The sequence below is a fragment of the Barbus barbus genome (genome assembly GCF_936440315.1).
Source record: "Barbus barbus genome assembly, chromosome: 3".
NCBI classification, from domain to species: domain Eukaryota; kingdom Metazoa; phylum Chordata; class Actinopteri; order Cypriniformes; family Cyprinidae; genus Barbus; species Barbus barbus.
In genome coordinates, this window is record NC_136731.1 from 1,650,328 (window position 1) to 1,669,570 (window position 19,243).

The 19,243-nt window shown below is 41.2% G+C and overlaps 3 protein-coding genes across 3 annotated transcripts in view; 2 read left to right on the top strand and 1 right to left on the bottom strand.

The window, feature by feature from the left end:
- Positions 1 to 5,471, bottom strand: part of LOC306856359 (cytolytic toxin-alpha-like) — a 116,021-nt gene extending 110,550 nt beyond the window's left edge. Inside the window, exons 1-2 of the mRNA XM_079395602.1 lie at positions 4,879 to 5,471; positions 4,160 to 4,816 (exon numbers count right to left, since the gene is read on the bottom strand). Coding sequence (XP_079251728.1) covers positions 4,160 to 4,193 — 34 coding nt within the window. The 5' untranslated portion in view covers positions 4,194 to 4,816; positions 4,879 to 5,471. The remainder of the gene's footprint in view (positions 1 to 4,159; positions 4,817 to 4,878) is intronic.
- The window catches only part of LOC306856321 (uncharacterized protein), a 1,000,538-nt gene that overhangs the window by 698,179 nt on the left and 283,116 nt on the right, over positions 1 to 19,243 (top strand). The window lies entirely within an intron of this gene.
- Positions 1 to 19,243, top strand: part of LOC306856510 (uncharacterized protein) — a 92,699-nt gene that overhangs the window by 9,736 nt on the left and 63,720 nt on the right. The window lies entirely within an intron of this gene.

A 19,243-nucleotide genomic window follows, 5' to 3' on the forward strand; every position in this document is an offset into this window, starting at 1 on the left:
TCACTTTACAGTTAGTGCTATCATACAAATACACTTACATGTAGGTTTAAAATTCAACATATGTCACATTTATTGTTTAAAATGTATATTTTAGTCAGAGTTTTTGCTCTCCTATTTCATTGCGCTCTGTCTGTTTGGCGCGCTCGTTCTAAATTAAGTCCGTGAAGTTTAGAGGAGAATCGCAAAGCAAAAGCTCTGACAGCAAAATGGAAATATTTCCATGGCTTTCTAACATTTACAGATGGAGAATACCTGTGAAATGCAAGTTATGCATTTAGGAAAACAGCACATCTCACAGACATTAAACAACGCGAGAAGCATCTCTGTCAACGACACATGCAGCCTTTCTGTCAGAGCATCTGACGGGGCGAGCACGAGCACGCAACTGAAACAAGTGAAGAGGACATATCAGATAATGATCCACAATATGTTCCAGATTCAGAAGACGATGAACCACTAAGCAGCTTGGCAAAATCTAAATTTCTGGCAGACAAAGAATCATCAATGATGGACATAAGTCACATCAGTGGAATAACTGAAAATGAAACATCCGAAAACACAACAGATTCAACATCTATGGCAAAGAACCAATTTTTCAATTTTTGCTTCGTTTGCAAAAAATCTCATTTTAATATAGCTAGAGGTCTCCAGATCTAACTTTAGAGGATGCGGTGAAACCATCACATTTCCTGAATGTGATTGAGGCTGTAAAAGAGACTGCAGGGTTTTATAAGAATCAGACCAGCTACAAGACTCCAAGTCTTGCAGTAAAAATTGGCCACTCACTGTTGAAAGTAAGTGATATAATTCATTGCCATGCCCTCATGGCTGGAGATGAAAACCTAATCAAGTCCTCAGATGCTTTCCTGAAGCTTTATCGAGCCAAGTGGTCTGAGTACATTTCTCACAGTGCCTTAAACACCATTAGTGATTTCAAATATAACAAGGCAACGAAACTACCACTCACCGAAGACATCATGGAGCTTAACAAGCATCTTGATGAAAAAGCAAAGTCAGCAACTGCAGCACTGGAGGAGGTGGCAACACCACAGAACTATTCCAGTGTTGCAAGAACAACACTGACCAAGATTGTGCTTTTCAATAGAAGACGTGTTGAAGTTTCAAAAATGAAACTGAAAAATTTCCTGGAACGAGATTGTTTATTCACACAAAAAGAAATGAATTTGTCTGAGTATGAACAGAAATTGTGCATGTATTTTGAACGGGTTGAGCTCAAAGGAAAAAGGGGAAGAAAAGTGGCAGTGCCGCTAACTCCTGAAATGACAAAGTCCCTAAATCTGATGATTATGAAGAGAGAGTGTGCTGTGCCAAACAAGAATTAGTATTTATTTGCTGTTCCTCACTGCATCACTTACTACAGAGGACATCAGTGTCTCAGGAAGTTTGCAGATGAATGTGGTGCCAAAAAAAAAGATTTTTTACGATCTACTCAGCTGCGGAAAGAAATGGCAACAACTTCGCAAATGTTGAATTTAAAGAACAATGAAATGGATCAGCTGGCTGACTTTTTGGGTCAGGACATAACAGTGCACAGACAGTTTTGCCGTATTTCTGAGGCCACCATACAGTGCAAAAATTTCCAAGCTGCTGCTTGCCCTTGAAAAGGGAAAGCTGCATGAGCTACGAGGAAAAACGCTTGATGAAATTGGAGGTAAGTTCATATAAGTTTGATAAGACACAATTAGCTAACATGAAAAAAAATATATTTGTATTAACTAACAAAAATTAACAAATGCTGCAAAAAGAATTTGCTTATTGTTAAGATTGCAATCCCATTTATTTAGTTTTAGCAGCGCTGTACTAGTGTCCTCAGCAAGCCTCATTCTCTCCAGTACCTCCTGAATCTGCTCCATTAGTCATTGTTATCCTCTCCAGCTCTCCCTAAGCCATACCAGCTCTGTAATATCTCCTGGTCCACCAGTGTTCCTTTTAGCCCTATGAAATGGCTCCTTCAAGGTCCCTTGTTTTGTCAGCCTATCTTGGGTCGCTAATTGCACTGTCTTTAACCGTAAACACTTTAACTGTGTTTTGGCTAGTGCTTTTGGGGTATCTCTCTTTACTGGCTAAACCCCAAGTTAAAGTTATTAGGCTATCCTGTAATCGTCTGCTTCACTACAGTGATCTCCTTATCCACTAACTCTGCTGTACATGGTCTCCTGCTTTGTGGAGGTCATCACCATGGTTGATCGGTCCTGATATTCCATGGTTGTAGTCCACTCCCCTGGTTTCATCATGGTTTCCAGTTCCTTCAACTCAGCCAAGACCAACCACTGTTCCCCTGCCTCGTATTGGGTCTTTTGTTCCTTTGTAGTCCCTTTGTTCCCCTGGCTCCCTCATTCTCACTTTTTGACTCTTATCATTGTGTGCAGTTTCTTACCTATGTTTGTGTTTTATCTTTGTATTCTGTTCCCTATTCTCGGTTTTGTTTTTTTCATTGTTGTTTTCCTGTGGCTCACCTCCAGGCTACCCTGCTACAAATCACACTTTTACCTGCAAGTTCCTGATACATGGACTTTCTGTTGATTTCTTTTGGCAGCTGGGTTCATTTTTGGTCTGAACATCACACTCATTGTAAGGTCTTTTTGTTGCTAAGCTCAAGTTCATGACTCTTTGTTTGATTCTTTCTTACCTGTGCATGCACTTACCTGTTACCCGTTTCCCTTTGGAATATACAGTATCTCACAGAAGTGAATACACCCCTCACATTTTTGTAAATATTTTATTATATCCTTTCATGTGACAACACTGAAGAAATGACAATGTAAAGTAGTGAGTGTACAGCTTGTATAACAGTGTAAATTTGCTGTTCCCTCAAAATAACTCAACACACAGCCATTAATGTCTAAACCGCTGGCCACAAAAGTGAGTACACCCCTAAGTGAAAATGTCCAAATAGGGGCCAAAGTGTGAATATTTTGTGTGGCCACCATTATTTTCCAGCACTGCCTTATCCCTCATGGAGTTCACCAGAGCTTCACAGGTTGCCACTGGAGTCCTCTTCCACTCCTCCATGATGACATCACAGAGCTGGTGGATGTTAGAGAACTTGCGCTCCTCCACCTACTACTTGCCCCACTACTTTACATTGTAGAAAAGTGTCATTTCTTCAGTGTTGTCACATGTTGTATTTCTATACCGATTTAAAGGCTGTACATCTAATATCACATCATTATCTCAGTTCCCGAAGGTATCATAATAGACGTCTCCATATTTACCTGGTATCCTGAGAGATGTTCAGCGATGATCAACAACCTTTACAACCCGGTTTCTGAACCGGCTCAGTCAGGTCCGGGCCTGTTGTAGCTCGATGATAGGATTTTGTATTCAAGTTCTGATAACTGGTTATGATGTAATAAAACACTCAAGAGTCTGTATATAAAAATTGAACGAATCACCAACACCTTGGTTTCGTTTTATTACAAACAGTAACTCATAAGCAAAATACAAAATAACAGTGAGAAGTCTTCACCACGGAATGAAGGCCACGTATGTTGAATGCATCAACCTTTTATAGCCTCTCAGTTCGTCACCTTCAATCTCATAACAATAACCTTCTGTCATTTTTTCTTTCCTTCCGCCCCCCTTCTTTTCTCTACTCGTGTTCAGACCAGATGTACAACCTCTATCACAGAAAATTCTGTAGACGGGGGCAAAAGTTCAAAAGAAAGAGTTAACCCCTTTAACTGCCAAGCGTGCCTATTGCTATTTTAATACATAGGATAAGATCACACCACCTTACATACCATATACATATATGGCTAAACCACTATTTCACACCTCCTAACAGGTGTAACCAACACTTACGCTTCAGTTATAGATAGAAGTTCCATCCTGCATACACATGCAAGATGCATCTCCTAATCTGCAACCTTGTTTTTGCAAAGCAAACATTTCTAAGCACAAAACAATGAAAACCTCAAAACAAGTGATACCCGTGCTCTTAAACTACACAGCACATACTTTTAACATAACACCTGACCTTTACAAAATGGCGCCGCTGTGTTCGGACGCCGTTCGGGCCGCTCCTCTGAGATTTTTCTTTAACTTACTTTTACTTTCTCTTTTTACACATTTTACATCGGCACTGATCACCTACAACATAGAAACGCTTTTGGACATTGGAAACCGCTACACCAACCTGTTTCAGGACACTTTATCCAGGAGTCCTTCATGGCCTCTGGAGATTCTTCGTAACGCGGAGACGAACAATAACCCCCCGAGGCGACGGATCAAGAAACACCGCGGGAAACACGCTGGAATTCGCGAGAGACTCAGGAAAAGGGCTCACAGTCCTCCTCTTCCAAGCATTCTCCTCGCAAATGTCCAATCCTTGGAGAATAAGATGGATGATCTTAGAGCCAGGATTAGTTTCCAACGGGACATAAGGGACTGCAACATCCTTTGTTTGTCAGAAACGTGGCTTTCGTCCTTGATCCCGGACACTGCTGTAACGCCCAGTGAGAACTTCTCTGTTTTTCGGACGGACAGAACAGCAGAGGCTGGTAAATCCAGGGGTGGAGGAGTGTGTTTCATGATTAACAAGAAATGGTGTGATCCCAGGGATATCTCCATTCTGTCGCGTTCCTGCTCGCCTCATCTGGAACATCTTTCCATTACTTGCCGCCCATTTTATCTGCCCCGGGAGTTTTCATCGATCATTGTTACTACTGTGTACATTCCACCACAGGCAGACACCGGCTTGGCTTTGTCTAAGCTTCACGATGTGCTCATCGGCTACATCAACAAATATCCTGACGCTGCCTTCATCATCGCGGGGGACTTTAACAAAGCCAACCTCAGACAGGTCATGCCAAACTTTCATCAACATGTTTCCTGTCCAACTAGAGGACCAAACACACTGGATCATTGCTACACTCAGTTCAAGGATGCCTACAAAGCCCGCTCACTACCGGCTTTTGGCAAATCGGTCCATGCCGCCATTTTTCTAACACCGGGATACAAACAAAGGCTTGTTCAGGAACCTCCGGTGCATAGAGTAGTGACGTGCTGGTCCTCCCACTCAGAGGCTATGCTGCAGGTGGCTCTTGATGACGTCGACTGGGACATGTTCCGGGCGAGTTCTTCTGACGTCAGCGAGTTCACGGATGTAGCATTGAGCTTTGTAAACACGCTAACCGAGCAAGCTACAGAAACAATAACGATAAGGACATTCTCCAACCAGAAACCGTGGGTGGACAGAACAATCCGTGCTGCGGTTAACACACGCACTGCCGCTTACAATGAGTCTCTTCTGAGCGGGAATATGAGCGAGTACAAAGCATCGTGCTATGCTCTCCGACGTGCAGTAAGAGCCGCTAAACACAGATACAGAGAGAGAATTGAGTCTCATTTCCAGCTCAATGACAGGGACTGAGGACCATCTGTGCCTTTGGAAACAAATCCTCCGCGGAGGTGAGAGCAGATCCGTTGCTGGCCGACGAGTTAAACACCTTCTTCGGCCTCTTCGATGGCAACGGCGGCGGCGCGTCTCTGCCGCCCAGCGCGTCAGGAAGCAGCAGGCAGAGCAGCGATGATCCTGTAATCACCGTGTCGGAGGAGGAGGTTCGGAGGGCGCTAAAGAAAGTGAACGTCAGGAAAGCAGCCGGACCTGATGGGATAACCGGCCGTGTTCTGAGTTCCTGCGCTGATCAGCTCGCTGGTTTGTTCACTTCCATCTTTAATGAGTCCCTTGGTACCGCCGTGGTTCCCACCGCATTTAAAAAATCCATCATTATCCCTGTGCCAAAGAACAATAAACCCTCTTGCCTGAATGACTATCGCCCTGTTGCCCTCACTTCTATAGTCATGAAGGTTTTTGAGAGACTTGTTAAGAGCCACATTTGCTCCTCCATCCCTGATACTTTGGACTCTCTTCAGTTTGCCTATCGCCCAAACAGATCTACGGACGATGCCATCTCTCACGTCCTCCACTCTTCCCTCACACACTTGGACAGCAACAATGGGAATTATGTAAGGCTGCTATTCATTGATTATAGCTCAGCTTTCAACACTATAGTCCCCATCAAGCTGGCTTCTAAACTCAAGTGGTGAAAGTTGGCCAGTTCACCTCAAACTCCATCACTCTGAACATAGGAGCCCCACAGGGCTGTGTCCTGAGTCCCCTGCTCTACTCTCTCTACACGCATGACTGCGTGTCCTCTCACAGCTCCACAAATTCGCTGGTGATACTGTGGTTCTGGGCCTCATCTCCATCAACGATGAGACCGCATACTTGGACGAGGTAGAGAGACTCACATCACGGTGCCAGGACAACTGTCTCTCTCTGAATGTGAGCAAAACTAAAGAGATGATCATGGACTTTAGGAAGAGACAGCAGCAGCCCTACACTCCTCTTATGATCAGTGGGACCCCTGTGGAGAGGGTGAGTAGCTTCAAGTACCTCGGTGTAAACATCTCCGAGAACCTGACTTGGACTACACACATCCAAACACAGGTCAAGAAAGCCAGGCAAAGACTGTACCATCTGCGACAGCTGAGGAAATTCAGGGTCTCACCAGCAATCCTGAAAACTTTCTATTCAGGGACCATAGAAAGTGTATTGACTCAGTGCATCTCAGTGTGGTATGGAAACAGCTCCAATCAGGACTGCAAAGCACTACAGAGAATTGTGCGCTTAGCTGAGCGCATCTCAGGGTCTGCTCTCCCCTCTCTGCAGGACATCTACCTCAAACACTGCAAAAATAGAGCTGTTAAAATCTTCAAGGACTCTAATCACCCTGGTAACCGTCTATTCACTTTGCTTCCATCTGGTAAGCGCTTCCGTAGCCTGAAGGCAAAAACTGAGAGACTTGGGAGGAACTTCTTCCCCCAGGCCATCAGGCTCCTAAACTCTAACTCTGTGTCATAATAATCACATGACTCCATGTAAATATCACTATATCAATAAGCTATTCATACTTTTTCTCTACCTCATATTGCTGCTAATTACATACCCTGTACAACTTTTTTGCACCTTTTTTTCTTTTTTGCACATTCCTCTTTATTACTATTTAAGTCAACAACATACTGACCTGCACATTTATATTTATATTTTTTATCTTTTATTTTATTTATTCTTTTATTTAATTTTTTCTACTTTTCTTCTCTTAATATTTGTATTCTATATAATTGCACTGTCCTTGGAGCGGACCTGACCTACATTTCACTGCTGGTTATACTCTGTATAATTGTGTATGTGACGAATAAACATCTTGAATCTTGACTAGTTGGTGCTAGGATCTGGACAGATTTATGACGTCCTGTTGGGCTTCTCTGGAATTTCAGCTTCTCATGTTTCGATGTTCTGATCGTATCTTAACTTTGTCTGATTCGGTCTCTGATATCCTACATTTGGAGTAGTTAAGATGTTTTGGAATTTTGTAATGTTTTGGATAGAAATGTTTTCTAGTCACCAGAGCGGCATTTACTTGATACAGTGAAAATAATAAAATGACTACAATTTACAATAACTGTTTTCTATTGAAATTTTTCATCAGAATTCTAAAAATTCTCAGCTTTGCATCACAGAAATAAATAAATAATGTAAAGGATAATAATGCACGGCTAGCTGTGCATTAAACGATTTTATTGCACGATGTGGAGGCCTCCATGAAGTGCATTATAATCGTTTAATGCAAAGCGAGCCGTGCATTATCCCGCTTATACTATAGTCATTTGTCAGCATTGATAAGTTAAAGCTGTTAATGATGTTTGCAGCGCAATATTTGACCAGATGGGTAAAAATGATGTCAGTTACGGCTCGTTAGCTCTAGCATTCTGTCTGTTTAAATCAAACACAGAGATGAAATAATGCGGTAAGATCACATTTATTTGAATGAATTATAGCATTTATTTCAATTAATTATCGATCGAGAGAGAGATGACAGTTGTGTGTGCGGTACCTGCGTAGCGCATCTCTCTACAAACAATGAAGCTGTTACTTCAAAAACAGCGATTTTACACCTCGTTGCTGAGGTATATAATTTAATGATCTATTATTTAGGATATTTTATTAATAAAAGTCACGGGGTAGTGTTGACAAGTTTGCGTGTGCGCAGTGCTATCTGCGACCTCTCTCTCTCTCTGTGTGTGTGTTTGTGTGCATCTGGGCGGGTGCAGGGCTAGGACATGGAGGATACTCGGGAAGCCTCCAGGGCGGATCAGGAGACTCGGGAGGCCATGGCGGGACAATCCATTCCCATTTGAGAAACTGAAAACTTGAGATCTTGAAAACCTCAGTCAGCGACTCGAAGTGGATTTCAAAATTCTAATAAAAAAAAAAACTCAATGTGTAAAGGCCACAAAGCTCAAACCACAAGACTGAACACTGTCTTCATTTTGGGGAAAGAAAAAAAATTGCTGCCATTGAACTTGATTGTACTCGACTCATCTTTTTATTCACAACCCACTAAGAACATGGGGAGACCGATTTGTTAGAATAACTTGGATACAACATGACAAAATTCTGTTTTTTTAGTGTTTTCTGCCATCTGCTGGAAACAAGCTGAACTCTCTGCATTCAGCAGTGCTTTATATAAATTCAAAGGGTCTGAATTTTGCATTTATGCCACTGCGTGTGGGCATGGGAAGCTTTTCAGTCTAGGCCGGCCACAATCAGGCAGAATCCACTAAAGAGATTAACAGGCCGACCGTGATTTGTTGTATATTACAATCATGTTGAAATGTTGTGCTGGGTTTGTGCTAACATTGTTGTCCGTCCTACTTCCTGAACCCAAAGGAACAATGCCAGTGGTAAATTATGTGTCAATGCTTTTATCCATCTTCAGACTTTCTTTGAAATATGTTCCAGCCTCAAACAAACGAACAAATAAATATCTTTGGATTCTTTGAACATTAAAGAGCTCTGGATGTCCCGTGGCTATAAAATGCAGTTACCAACTTTTTATTAACATTAAAAACAAAGCCCAAATGTTATCTGCTATACAGTACAACCTCCTCTCTCCTTACTGTTTTTCAGAAATTCTTGTAGATATCCAAATAACTGCTAGATTCAGCCGAGGTTGACATGGCTATCTTCCAGTTGTGTGTGATCTGGGACATCTTCTCCTTATTGTATCCAACCCTTTTAATGACTTTATTTTGCCAGGTCACTGGTGTATTGCTGTCATTACTTATCAATATTTTTTATCAATATTGCAAATGTGACAATAATTGAAATACAGACCGAAAATAGAGAAAAACAAACAAAAACTACAACAAAAAGAAATATACCAAAACTAAAGAGAAATATATGAATACATATAGAATGTGTAATGCAAACATATTCCACAGCCATTCTTTTTAAGGTCAGCTATTTAAAAAAAATATTAGTTTATGCCAAATTTTTAAGAAAGATTTTCAATTAAATGTACCCTATAATTTACTCACAAGCTTAGGAATGTCATTGAACAACACCCCAATTTTTGAAACTCCAAAAATAGCATCAATCATAAAAGAAATCCATACAACTCCAGGAGTTAATACTTGTCTTCGAAGTCAAAAGAAGATTCATATTTACCGAGATTAATTAGACTATGTATAGATTAGAGAATAGCATCCAATGGGGCGGCACATCAGCTCCACATCAATAATTACGAGTCTTGGATCTTGCGTGTCGTGAGCCTAGTTGTCATATCTGTGTTGCATCACGATTCAGTCACAAGAATGAAAGAACCAATCAGATTCAAAGTGGAGCTAACATGGCAGCATTTTGAATATTGTTCAGTCATCAGTAATGTTGATATTCAAACACATTACAAAGCTCGGAAGAGCCAGGATATTATTAAATGCAATTCAGATTGTGTTCAACTGAAGAAAGGAAGTCATACACATCTAGGCTGGCTTGTTGATGAGTAAATAATTCATTTAATTTGATGACTTCTGTTAATTGGTGAAAAGCACTCAAAAGGGGAAATGTTTGTTTTACAGGAACCCAAAGGTCCTACACCAACCGTAGTGTTCAACGGCTCTCCTGATCCCCTGTAGTGTCAGCATTATAATGAACATTATAAGAGAAGCAGACATTGACATGACACAGGCTGTGGAATGCCTGTTTGCAGTATGTTTTTTTCTCCAATGTGCAAAACCCGGTTGCATTAACACAATGACTTTTATTCAAAAATATATGCTTAAACTTAGATGTCAGCGTGACACAAGAACACCAGTACCTGTACTAAATATGTACAGTCAACTTGTGTAAATTGTAGCGCTATTTAATATTTGTTTTAATTGTTCATGTATTGTTTTTAAATCGGCATTGTGATTTGTTTTTCCTCATTTCAGAGATACAGGTAAAAGTACTGTATATGTACATATAGTACTTAAACAAGCTCATTTAAATAACTGAAATAATTAAAACTAAATGGTTGAATGTAATTAAACATTTTAAATGTAAAATAATTAAACATTTTTGCTGTCTAATAAAGAATAAACTGTTTTTTTGACTTCCTTCTTTTGCACTCCTGATGATGTTTGGGGCCATTTCATTTAGAGATGTTTCCATTTCTATTATAATAAAAAAACTAAAGAAATTTATATAAAGTAAAATACTTTGTATTTGGCTGATACTTTTATCCAAATAGACTTACATTGTGTTCAATCTATACATTTATCAGTATGTGTTCCCTGGGATATCCTTTTGCATTGCTAACACATTGCTCTACCGAATGAGCTATAAGAATTAACTGAAATATAATATTCACTGATTTTTCTTATCTTGCCTGGTACAAAATGTAACAGTGTTTACTCACAAGCTGTGGCACTCCAAGAACAGGAAATTGCTCCATTACTTCAGCTGCAGCCTCTCCATAAGCGCTTCATCCAGTTCTTGACCTCAGAGTAACTGGGGTTGTTTTTATTCAACTCCAGGGTGATTGCATTAATGTGTTCTCGGAAACTTGTCTCATCCTCACCCGTTACTTCTAGCTCCAACACAATCTGTGGTAGGAAGACAACATTGTGCAGTACGTAATCCTGTAGACACATTAATACTTTCTTTCAAAATAGATTTTTTTTTTTCTGTGTGAGATTTTTAATGAGCAATGACCTGAATACTTTCACAGTATTAAAAGAGCACCAAAATGTGCGTCATCCTTCAAAAACGGAAAGCGGGTGATCAAACTCCCCAGAACATCTCCATACATTTTATGATTTGGGTACCTACGAAACATAATAAAATATATTAAGTACCCAACAACCAACCAGTTTGACATTTACTTGTTATAAAATACAAAACTGTACCAGGTGTGCCTAGTGATGCTGTCAAACAACACTTGAATCAGTAATACATGGATGTGAGACTTGTCCTTCTTCTTAAAGCCGGGATCCTTCCTCTGCAAAGCTCCTTGCAATTCAGGGGGAAACACAGGCAGGTGGTATACTACTGGCCAAGGATGGGCAACAGAATCCGGTGCGTGCTTAATAGACTTGGTGCAGGTACGAAGGCTGCACTAAAACCGCGTACGTTTTAATGGCTGGAAGTTTCAGCTGTGGCCAGCAGTGTCCACTTTCCTGCAGAGTTTAGCTCCAACCCTCATAATCTAATCAAAATCTTCAGGATTACTGAAAAGTCTTATCAGGATTGGAGCTAGAAACTGCACGAAAGTGAACCAGGATCTTAGACTTCATCGTGGACGGCGGCCTTGAGTGAGCCACGGAGGGCAGTGGGCTTTTTGACTTTGCCGCGGACGGAGGGCTGAGGACAAGGGTGGAGCTTTGGAGGATATTTCAGAATCAGAATCAGAAAGAGCTTTATTGCCAAGTGTGTTTACACACACAAGGAATTTGTCTTGGTGTTATGAGCTTCCAGTACAGAAAGTACAAACATAGTGCAGACAACATATAATTAAGGTGATAAAGAACACTAATGAAGAGAATATACAATAATTAAGAATAACAATAGTAATAAAAATAAAAATATACAGAAAAGAGACATGACCATAGACAGAACTGTGAATGTGCATGTGTCCTATGTACAGATGAGGGTTTGATGGTTATTTACAGATGTACAGTACCGGAGTGTGTTATGTGTTGTTCAGGTGGGATACGGCCTGGGGGAAAAAACTGTTCTTGTGTCTGGCTGTTCTGGTGCTCAGTGATCTGTAGCGCCGGCCAGAGGGCAACAGTACAAAGAGAGTGAGCTGGGTGTGAGGGGTCCAGAGTGACTTTCTTAGCCCTTTTCCTCACTCTGGAGGTGTAAAGTTCTTGGAGGCTGGGCAGAGGGGCACCGATAATTCTCTCAGCAGTCCTAACTGTCCGTTGTAGTCTTCTGATGTCTGTTTTGGTAGCTGAACCAAACCAAACAGTTATAGAAGAACATAGGACAGACTCGATGATTGCAGAGTAGAACTGTTTCAGCAGCTCCTGAGGCAGGTTGAACTTCCTTAGCTGGTGGAGGAAATACAGCCTCTGCTGGGCCTTTTTCGCAATAGAGTCAATGTGATTGTCCCACTTCAGGTCCTGGGAGATGGTGGTGCCCAGGAATCTGAATGACTCTACTGAAGTCACAGTGCTGTTCATGATGGTGAGTGGGGGGAGAGCAGGGGGGTTTGTCCTGAAGTCCACTATCATCTCCACAGTTTTGAGCGTGTTCAGCTCCAGGTTGTTAAGACTGCACCAGACAGCCAGCTGCTCAACTTCCTGTCTGTAAGCAGACTCGTCACCGTCCTTGATGAGGCCTATGACTGTAGTGTCGTCCGCAAACTTCAGGAGCTTGACAGAGGGGTCCTTTGATGTGCAGTCATTCGTGTAGAGGGAGAAGAGCAGTGGGGAGTGAACGCAACCCTGAGGGGCGCCAGTGCTGATGGTGAGAGTCCTGGATGTGAGTTTGCCCAGCCTCACTAGCTGCTGCCTGTCTGTCAGGAAGCTGGTGATCCACTGACAGATGGAGGAGGGCATAGAGAGCTGTCTCAGTTTGTCTGAGAGAAGGTCAGGTATGATGGTATTGAAGGCCGAGCTGAAGTCCACAAATAAGATCCTTGCATAATTCCCAGGTTTGTCGAGGTGTTGCAGGATGTAATGCAGTCCCATATTGACAGCGTCATCCACAGACCTGTTTGCTCTATAGGCAAACTGAAGAGGATCCAGCAAGGGTCTAGTGATGTCCTTCAGGTAGGCCAGGACCAGTCTCTCAAGTGACTTCATGACCACAGACGTGAGTGTGACAGGTCTGTAGTCATTAAGTCCAGTGATTTTGGGCGGGAATGATGGTGGAGCGTTTGAAGCAGCAGGGAACTTCACACAGCTCCAGAGATCTGTTGAAGATTTGTGTAAAGATGGGGGCCAATTGGTCAGCACAGACTTTTAGACAGGCAGGTGAAATACCGTCTGGTCCTGAAGCTTTCCTAGATTTCTGTTTTCTGAAGACCCGGTTCACATCCTCTACACAGACTTTAAACGCAGGTAGAATGGTGGGGGAGGGAGTAAGGGGGGTTGCAGGGGGGGGAGGTGAATGTGTGAAGTGCAGATCAGAGCGGGTGCTGGGTGTCAGTCTGGCCTTTTCAAATCTGCAGTAAAACACTTTGAGATCGTCAGCCAGTTGTTGATTCTCCACAGACTGTGGGGGTGGTGTCTTGTACATGGTGATGTTCCTCAGACCAGTCCATACCGACGCCGGATCGTTGGCTGAAAGTTCTTTTTTCAACTTCTCAGAGTAGTTCTTTTTAGCCACTCTGATCTCCTTTGTTAGTCTGTTCCTGGTCTGGTTATACAAGATTTTATCCCCACTTCTGTAAGCGTCCTCTTTGGCCTGACGAAGCTGTTTGAGTTTCCCAGTAAACCACGGTTTATCATTATTGAATGATAAGAATGTCCTGGTGGGGATGCATATATCCTCACAGAAACTGATATATGATTTACAGTCTCTGTGAGTTCATCCAGATCGGTGGCAGCGGCTTCAAAAACACTCCAATCAGTGAGGTCAAAACAAGCTTTTAAATCTTGCTCTGCTTCATTAGTCCATCTCTTAACAGTTCTTAATACAGGCTTAGAAGATTTGAGTTTTTGCCTATAGGTCGGTATGAGATGAACCAAACAGTGATCAGAGAGCCCCAGAGCTGCCGTGGGACAGAGTGATATGCATCTTTAATTATTGTGTAACAATGATCCAATATATTACTGTCTCTGGTGGGACATGTAACGTGCTGTCTGTATTTTGGCAGTTCGCGGGAGAGATTTGCTTTATTAAAATCTCCAAGAATGATTAAAAAAGAGTCCGGGTACCTTTGCTCTGTTTCAGATATTTGTTCGGCCAGCTGTTGCATCGCGGCGCTCACGCACGCGTCCGGAGGCACGTACACAGTCACGAGAATGAAGGAGGAAAACTCTCGGGGTGAATAGAACGGCTTACAGTTTATGAAGAAGGCCTCCAAATTAGGAGAACACATCTTCTTCAGAGTTGTTACATCTGAACACCAACCTTCATTTATGTAGAAACATAGTCCACCACCTCTCGTTTTCCCCGTTAGCTCCGTGATGCGGTCTGATCTGAACAGCTGATATCCCGGCAAATGAAGCATGTTATCCGGGATGTTTTCACTCAGCCAGGTTTCAGTGAAGCACAATGCAGCAGAGTTTGAAAAGTCCTTATTTGTGTGGGTGAGGAGTAGTAGTTCATCCATTTTGTTAGGAAAGGATCGGAGATTCGCTAGATGAATGCTTGGGAGCGCAGTTCGGAAGCCGCGTTCGCGGAGTTTAACCAGCGCGCCGGCGCGCTTCCCTCTTTTCCGTCTGAGCGCGCGTTTGACTAGGACCGCTGCCCCTCCGACCAAAACATCCAACAAAGCGTCTGAATAATCAAAAACCGGAAAAACATTGTCCGGTGTGTGTTGCCTTATGTCCAGTAGTTCGTCTCTGGTAAAACTGACAGTAAAAGAATGACTAAACACAGAACAAACAAACAAAAACAACAAAAGTACGGGAGCGTTCCACACCACAGCAGCCATACTCGGCGCCATCTTAGAAAAAAAAAATAAATAAATTAATTAATTGTCAAAAATTTGAAGTTGGGCAGGCAGTAGAAGCTGTTGGTGGGGTATGTGGATGTTCTCGGCGTGGGGTGATCTGGGGAAACGCAGCGCATTCCAGCGGGGGCTGAACGACGAGACATCTCTTCTACTTCTTACTCGGAACAATTGAGGAAAAGGACGAGATTAATCAGCTCGATCAAGGGAAAATCACTGACAGGGAGAGCACAGCAGATTGATCCACGACTGTTTTTTGTTTTTTGATGGTTGTTCATGACTCCCTTGTTTGTTCTGAACAGTTAAACTGAGCACAGTTGTTCAGAAAAATCGTCAATCTCCTGCGGAATCTTCAGTTTTCCAGCATCTTCCTGCATGTTTGAATCCTTTCCAGCAGTGACTGTATGATTTTGAGATGCAAATTTTCACACTGACAATTGAGGGACTCAAACACAACTATTAAAAAAAGGTTCAAACATTCACTGATGCTCCAGAAGGAAACACGATGGGGGGGATCTACAAAATAAGAAAAATTTGGACATCTTCATCTTGTTCAAAAGTTTTCACCCCACATCGTGTTTCCTTCTGGAGCATCAGTGAATGTTTGACCAAACACAGTCATCAAGAGCATCAAACCATTTACATTCACCAGCGAGCAAATATTTAACATAAGATTTGTTTGGGAAAGTAGATCTTTGAAAAACAATCCTAGAGATTAAGTGACAAAAAAAAAAAACATTGTGAGGTACGGTAGATAAAGATGACACGAGAGGCAAGGATCCAAATGCAAATCTATTTAATGAACAAACAAAATAAAACAGGATTGGGAACACTGAACACCAAGAGAACATTCAGCAACAGGCTAAATCAACAACTGACAAAGAACTGAAAAAGTAGTGATGTTACGTTCAAAGCTGAAGCTCTGAAGCTTGTATTAAAAAACAACACATTTCACATTGAAGCACTATATCGTAGCTTGATTTGTTTTGCCAAAAGCACATGATCTATGACGTCTGAACCTTCATTCACCTGAAAACCACGTGATTACTTCCTCAAATAGGTTGCTTGACTACTTCCTTGAGTAGGTTGACTCTGGCTAAAAAATAAAATGAATGAATGATGCATTTACATCAAATAAAATAATATCTAATTATATTATATAAAATAAAAGAGAAAATAAATGAAATACATACATTGAATTTAAAAAGAATAAAAAATAAACACATAAATACAAAATACTACATAAAGGAAAAAGGTAATAGAAATAAATTTCTATTTCTGTTTTTTCCTTTCCCTTTTTTAGTTGTTTATTTATTTGTAATTTTTTGCACTTTTTGTGTTTGATTTTTAAGATGTTTGTTGTTGGATTCTAGGCTGACTGAATATGCATCATAATGCGTTTATGATGGAAAATATACTTACAAGACAAACACACACACATACAGTGGTGTGAAAAAGTGTTGGCCCCCTTCCTGATTTTTTTATTTTTTTGCATGTTTGTCACACTTTAATGTTTCAGATCATCAAATAAATTTAAATATTAATCAAAGATAACACAAGTAAACACAACATGCAGTTTTTGAATGAAGTTTTTTATTATGAAGGGAAAACTAAATCCAAACCCACATGGCCCTGTGTGAAAGAGTGCTTGTCCCCTAAACCTAATAACTGGTTGGGCCACCCTTAGCAGCAACAACTGCAATCAAGCGTTTGCGATAACTTGCAATGAGTCTGTTACAGCGCCGTGGAGGAATTTTGGCCCACTCATCTTGGCAGAATTGTTGTAATTCAGCCACATTGGAGGGTTTTCGAGCATGAACCGCCTTTTTAAGGTAATGCCACAGCATCTCAATAGGATTCAGGTCAGGACTTTGACTAGGCCACTCAGCCATTCAGAGGTGGATTTGCTTATTTGAGGAAGTAATCACGTGTTTTTAGGTGAATGAAGGTCCAGGCGTCATAGATCATGTGCTTTTGTCAAAACAAATCAAGCTACGATATAGTGCTTCAATGTGAAATGTGTTGTTTTTTAATACAAGCTTCAGAGCTTCAGCTTTGAACGTAACATCACTACTTTTTCAGTTCTTTGTCAGTTGTTGATTTAGCCTGTTTCTGAATGTTCTCTTGGTGTTCAGTGTTCCCAATCCTGTTTTATTTAGTTTTTTCATTAAATAGATTTGCATTTGGATCCTTGCCTCTCGTGTCATCTTTATCCACCGTACCTAACAATGGTTTTGTTTGTCACTTAATCTCTAGGATTGTTTTTCAAAGATCTACTTTACCAAACAAATCTTATGTTAAACATTTACTCGCTGGTGAATGTAAATGGTTTGATGTTCTTGATGACTGTGTTTGTCCAGAAAGTCTGGTAGTGATTCACAGGAACGTGGTCTTGTCCCACTTTATATTTCAGTCTTCTGCTTGATGAATCTGTATTATTAATGTGCCTCTGGTTTCATCCAACCTGGTCATTACACAGATCCATGTTTTATGTTTCCGAGCTTATATAGGTGTCCAAGCTTTTTCAGTGATGGCACCTAATTTGTGGAAGAGTTTACCTGTACACATAAGAACTGCTCAGACTGTTGGAATTTTTAAAGGGGACCTATTATGCAAAAATCACTTTAATAAGGTGTTTGAACATAGTTGTGTGGCTGCAGTGTGTGAAAACAACCAGCCTATATAATGGTAAAAATCCACCCACTCATTTTTTTTATATTCTAAAAAAAATCATAAACAGTCTCTCAGAACGAGCAGTTTCAGATTCTCCCTCTGTTCACGTCACCGAGGGGAAAAAGTCCCGCCCATTTGTGACGCTGCCCTATTAGCATAGACATAGCCCTGAGTGAGAAGCTGCGGTCCGCCTCCGCATTAACGTTACTGATTACTTGCTGTAGCTGCTGGAGATACAATGTCAGCGCCAAAGAGACATTTCTAGTGTTGTGTATCAATAACAACGCTTCGTGCCCGAATGTCAGCTCCAGACAAAGTAAGTATCACGCGTTTGTTTTCCAAATTATCTTTCTGAAATAGCTTCTGGGCACTCTGTAAGGGCAGTCGTGGCCTAATGGATAGAGAGTTGGACTCGAGTCTCAGGTCATGCAGGGATTGTAGGTGGAGGAGTGAATAACCAACACTCTCTCCACCCTCAATACCACGACTGTGGTGAGACCCTTGAGCACCGATCCCCCAACTGCTCCCCGGGCGCTGCAGCAATGGCTGCCCACTGCTCCGGGTGTATGTTCACTATTGTGTGTACACTTGGATGGGTTAAATGCAGAGCACAAATTCTGAGTATGGGTCACCATACATAGCCACACACCGCTTCCCTTTCCTTAATTGCTTAATTGTCTGTGTAACTCATAAACGCAAATTTATTATGCAGAGTACAATCAGATGACTGACTTCGAAACAGAGTTAGTTTTTTTCTGTAAAGAGAAAAGGCTTGTACTAATAGTGGAATGTTTATTTGCAAAGGCTAGCACTGCTAATGTGGGAGCTTGAGCTCTTGAAGCTCCGCCCTCTTCTCCGGGAGCACCAGCTCATTTGCATTAAAGCAACATACTCAAAATCAGAGCGTTTTGGCTCACACCCTAGAAGTGGCAATTTTAACAAGCTATAAAGAATTATCTGTCAGGTATTTTGAGCTAAAACACTCTGGGGACATCAGAGACTTAAGACACACCTGTATTCCTTGGCTTTTATTTCGAGCTGAGCTGAGACATTGTGATATTTTTACTGTATTTGTCTTGTTTGCATCTGAGTTTTTCCGAACATTAAGTATTTTGGTCAACCATGGTTGTTTTTAAATGTGCTGTATAAATAAACTTGAACTGAACTATCATTCAGATGATGATCTGTTAGTGACAAAATCATAGTAAATTAAATAAAAAATACAAATCTGAATGTGATTCAACAAAACCTGGCTCTGATACTTAAATCTAGTTTCCACAGTGTTTTTAATGATTGAGCAAATGGCCAAGAAGGTAAGAAACAGTCATTTTAATTAAACCTTTGTTCTGTTTTGTCTGAACTGACTAATATAAAAGTACTTAATGTAGCTTTGGAATTAAGCTCTGAGGCAGTTTAATGTCCTTTTAAACTTTGTAAAATATAGCACATCTACTTTTGCACTTTCATTTTAAATATGTGGCATTTTTGCACCCTTAATTTCTGACCCTGTGGGCTGATGATCAGTAATAAAGATAAGTATGGTAAACGTCTTCGACAAGACCTAATGCTTGATAAAAAAAATGAATGATTGT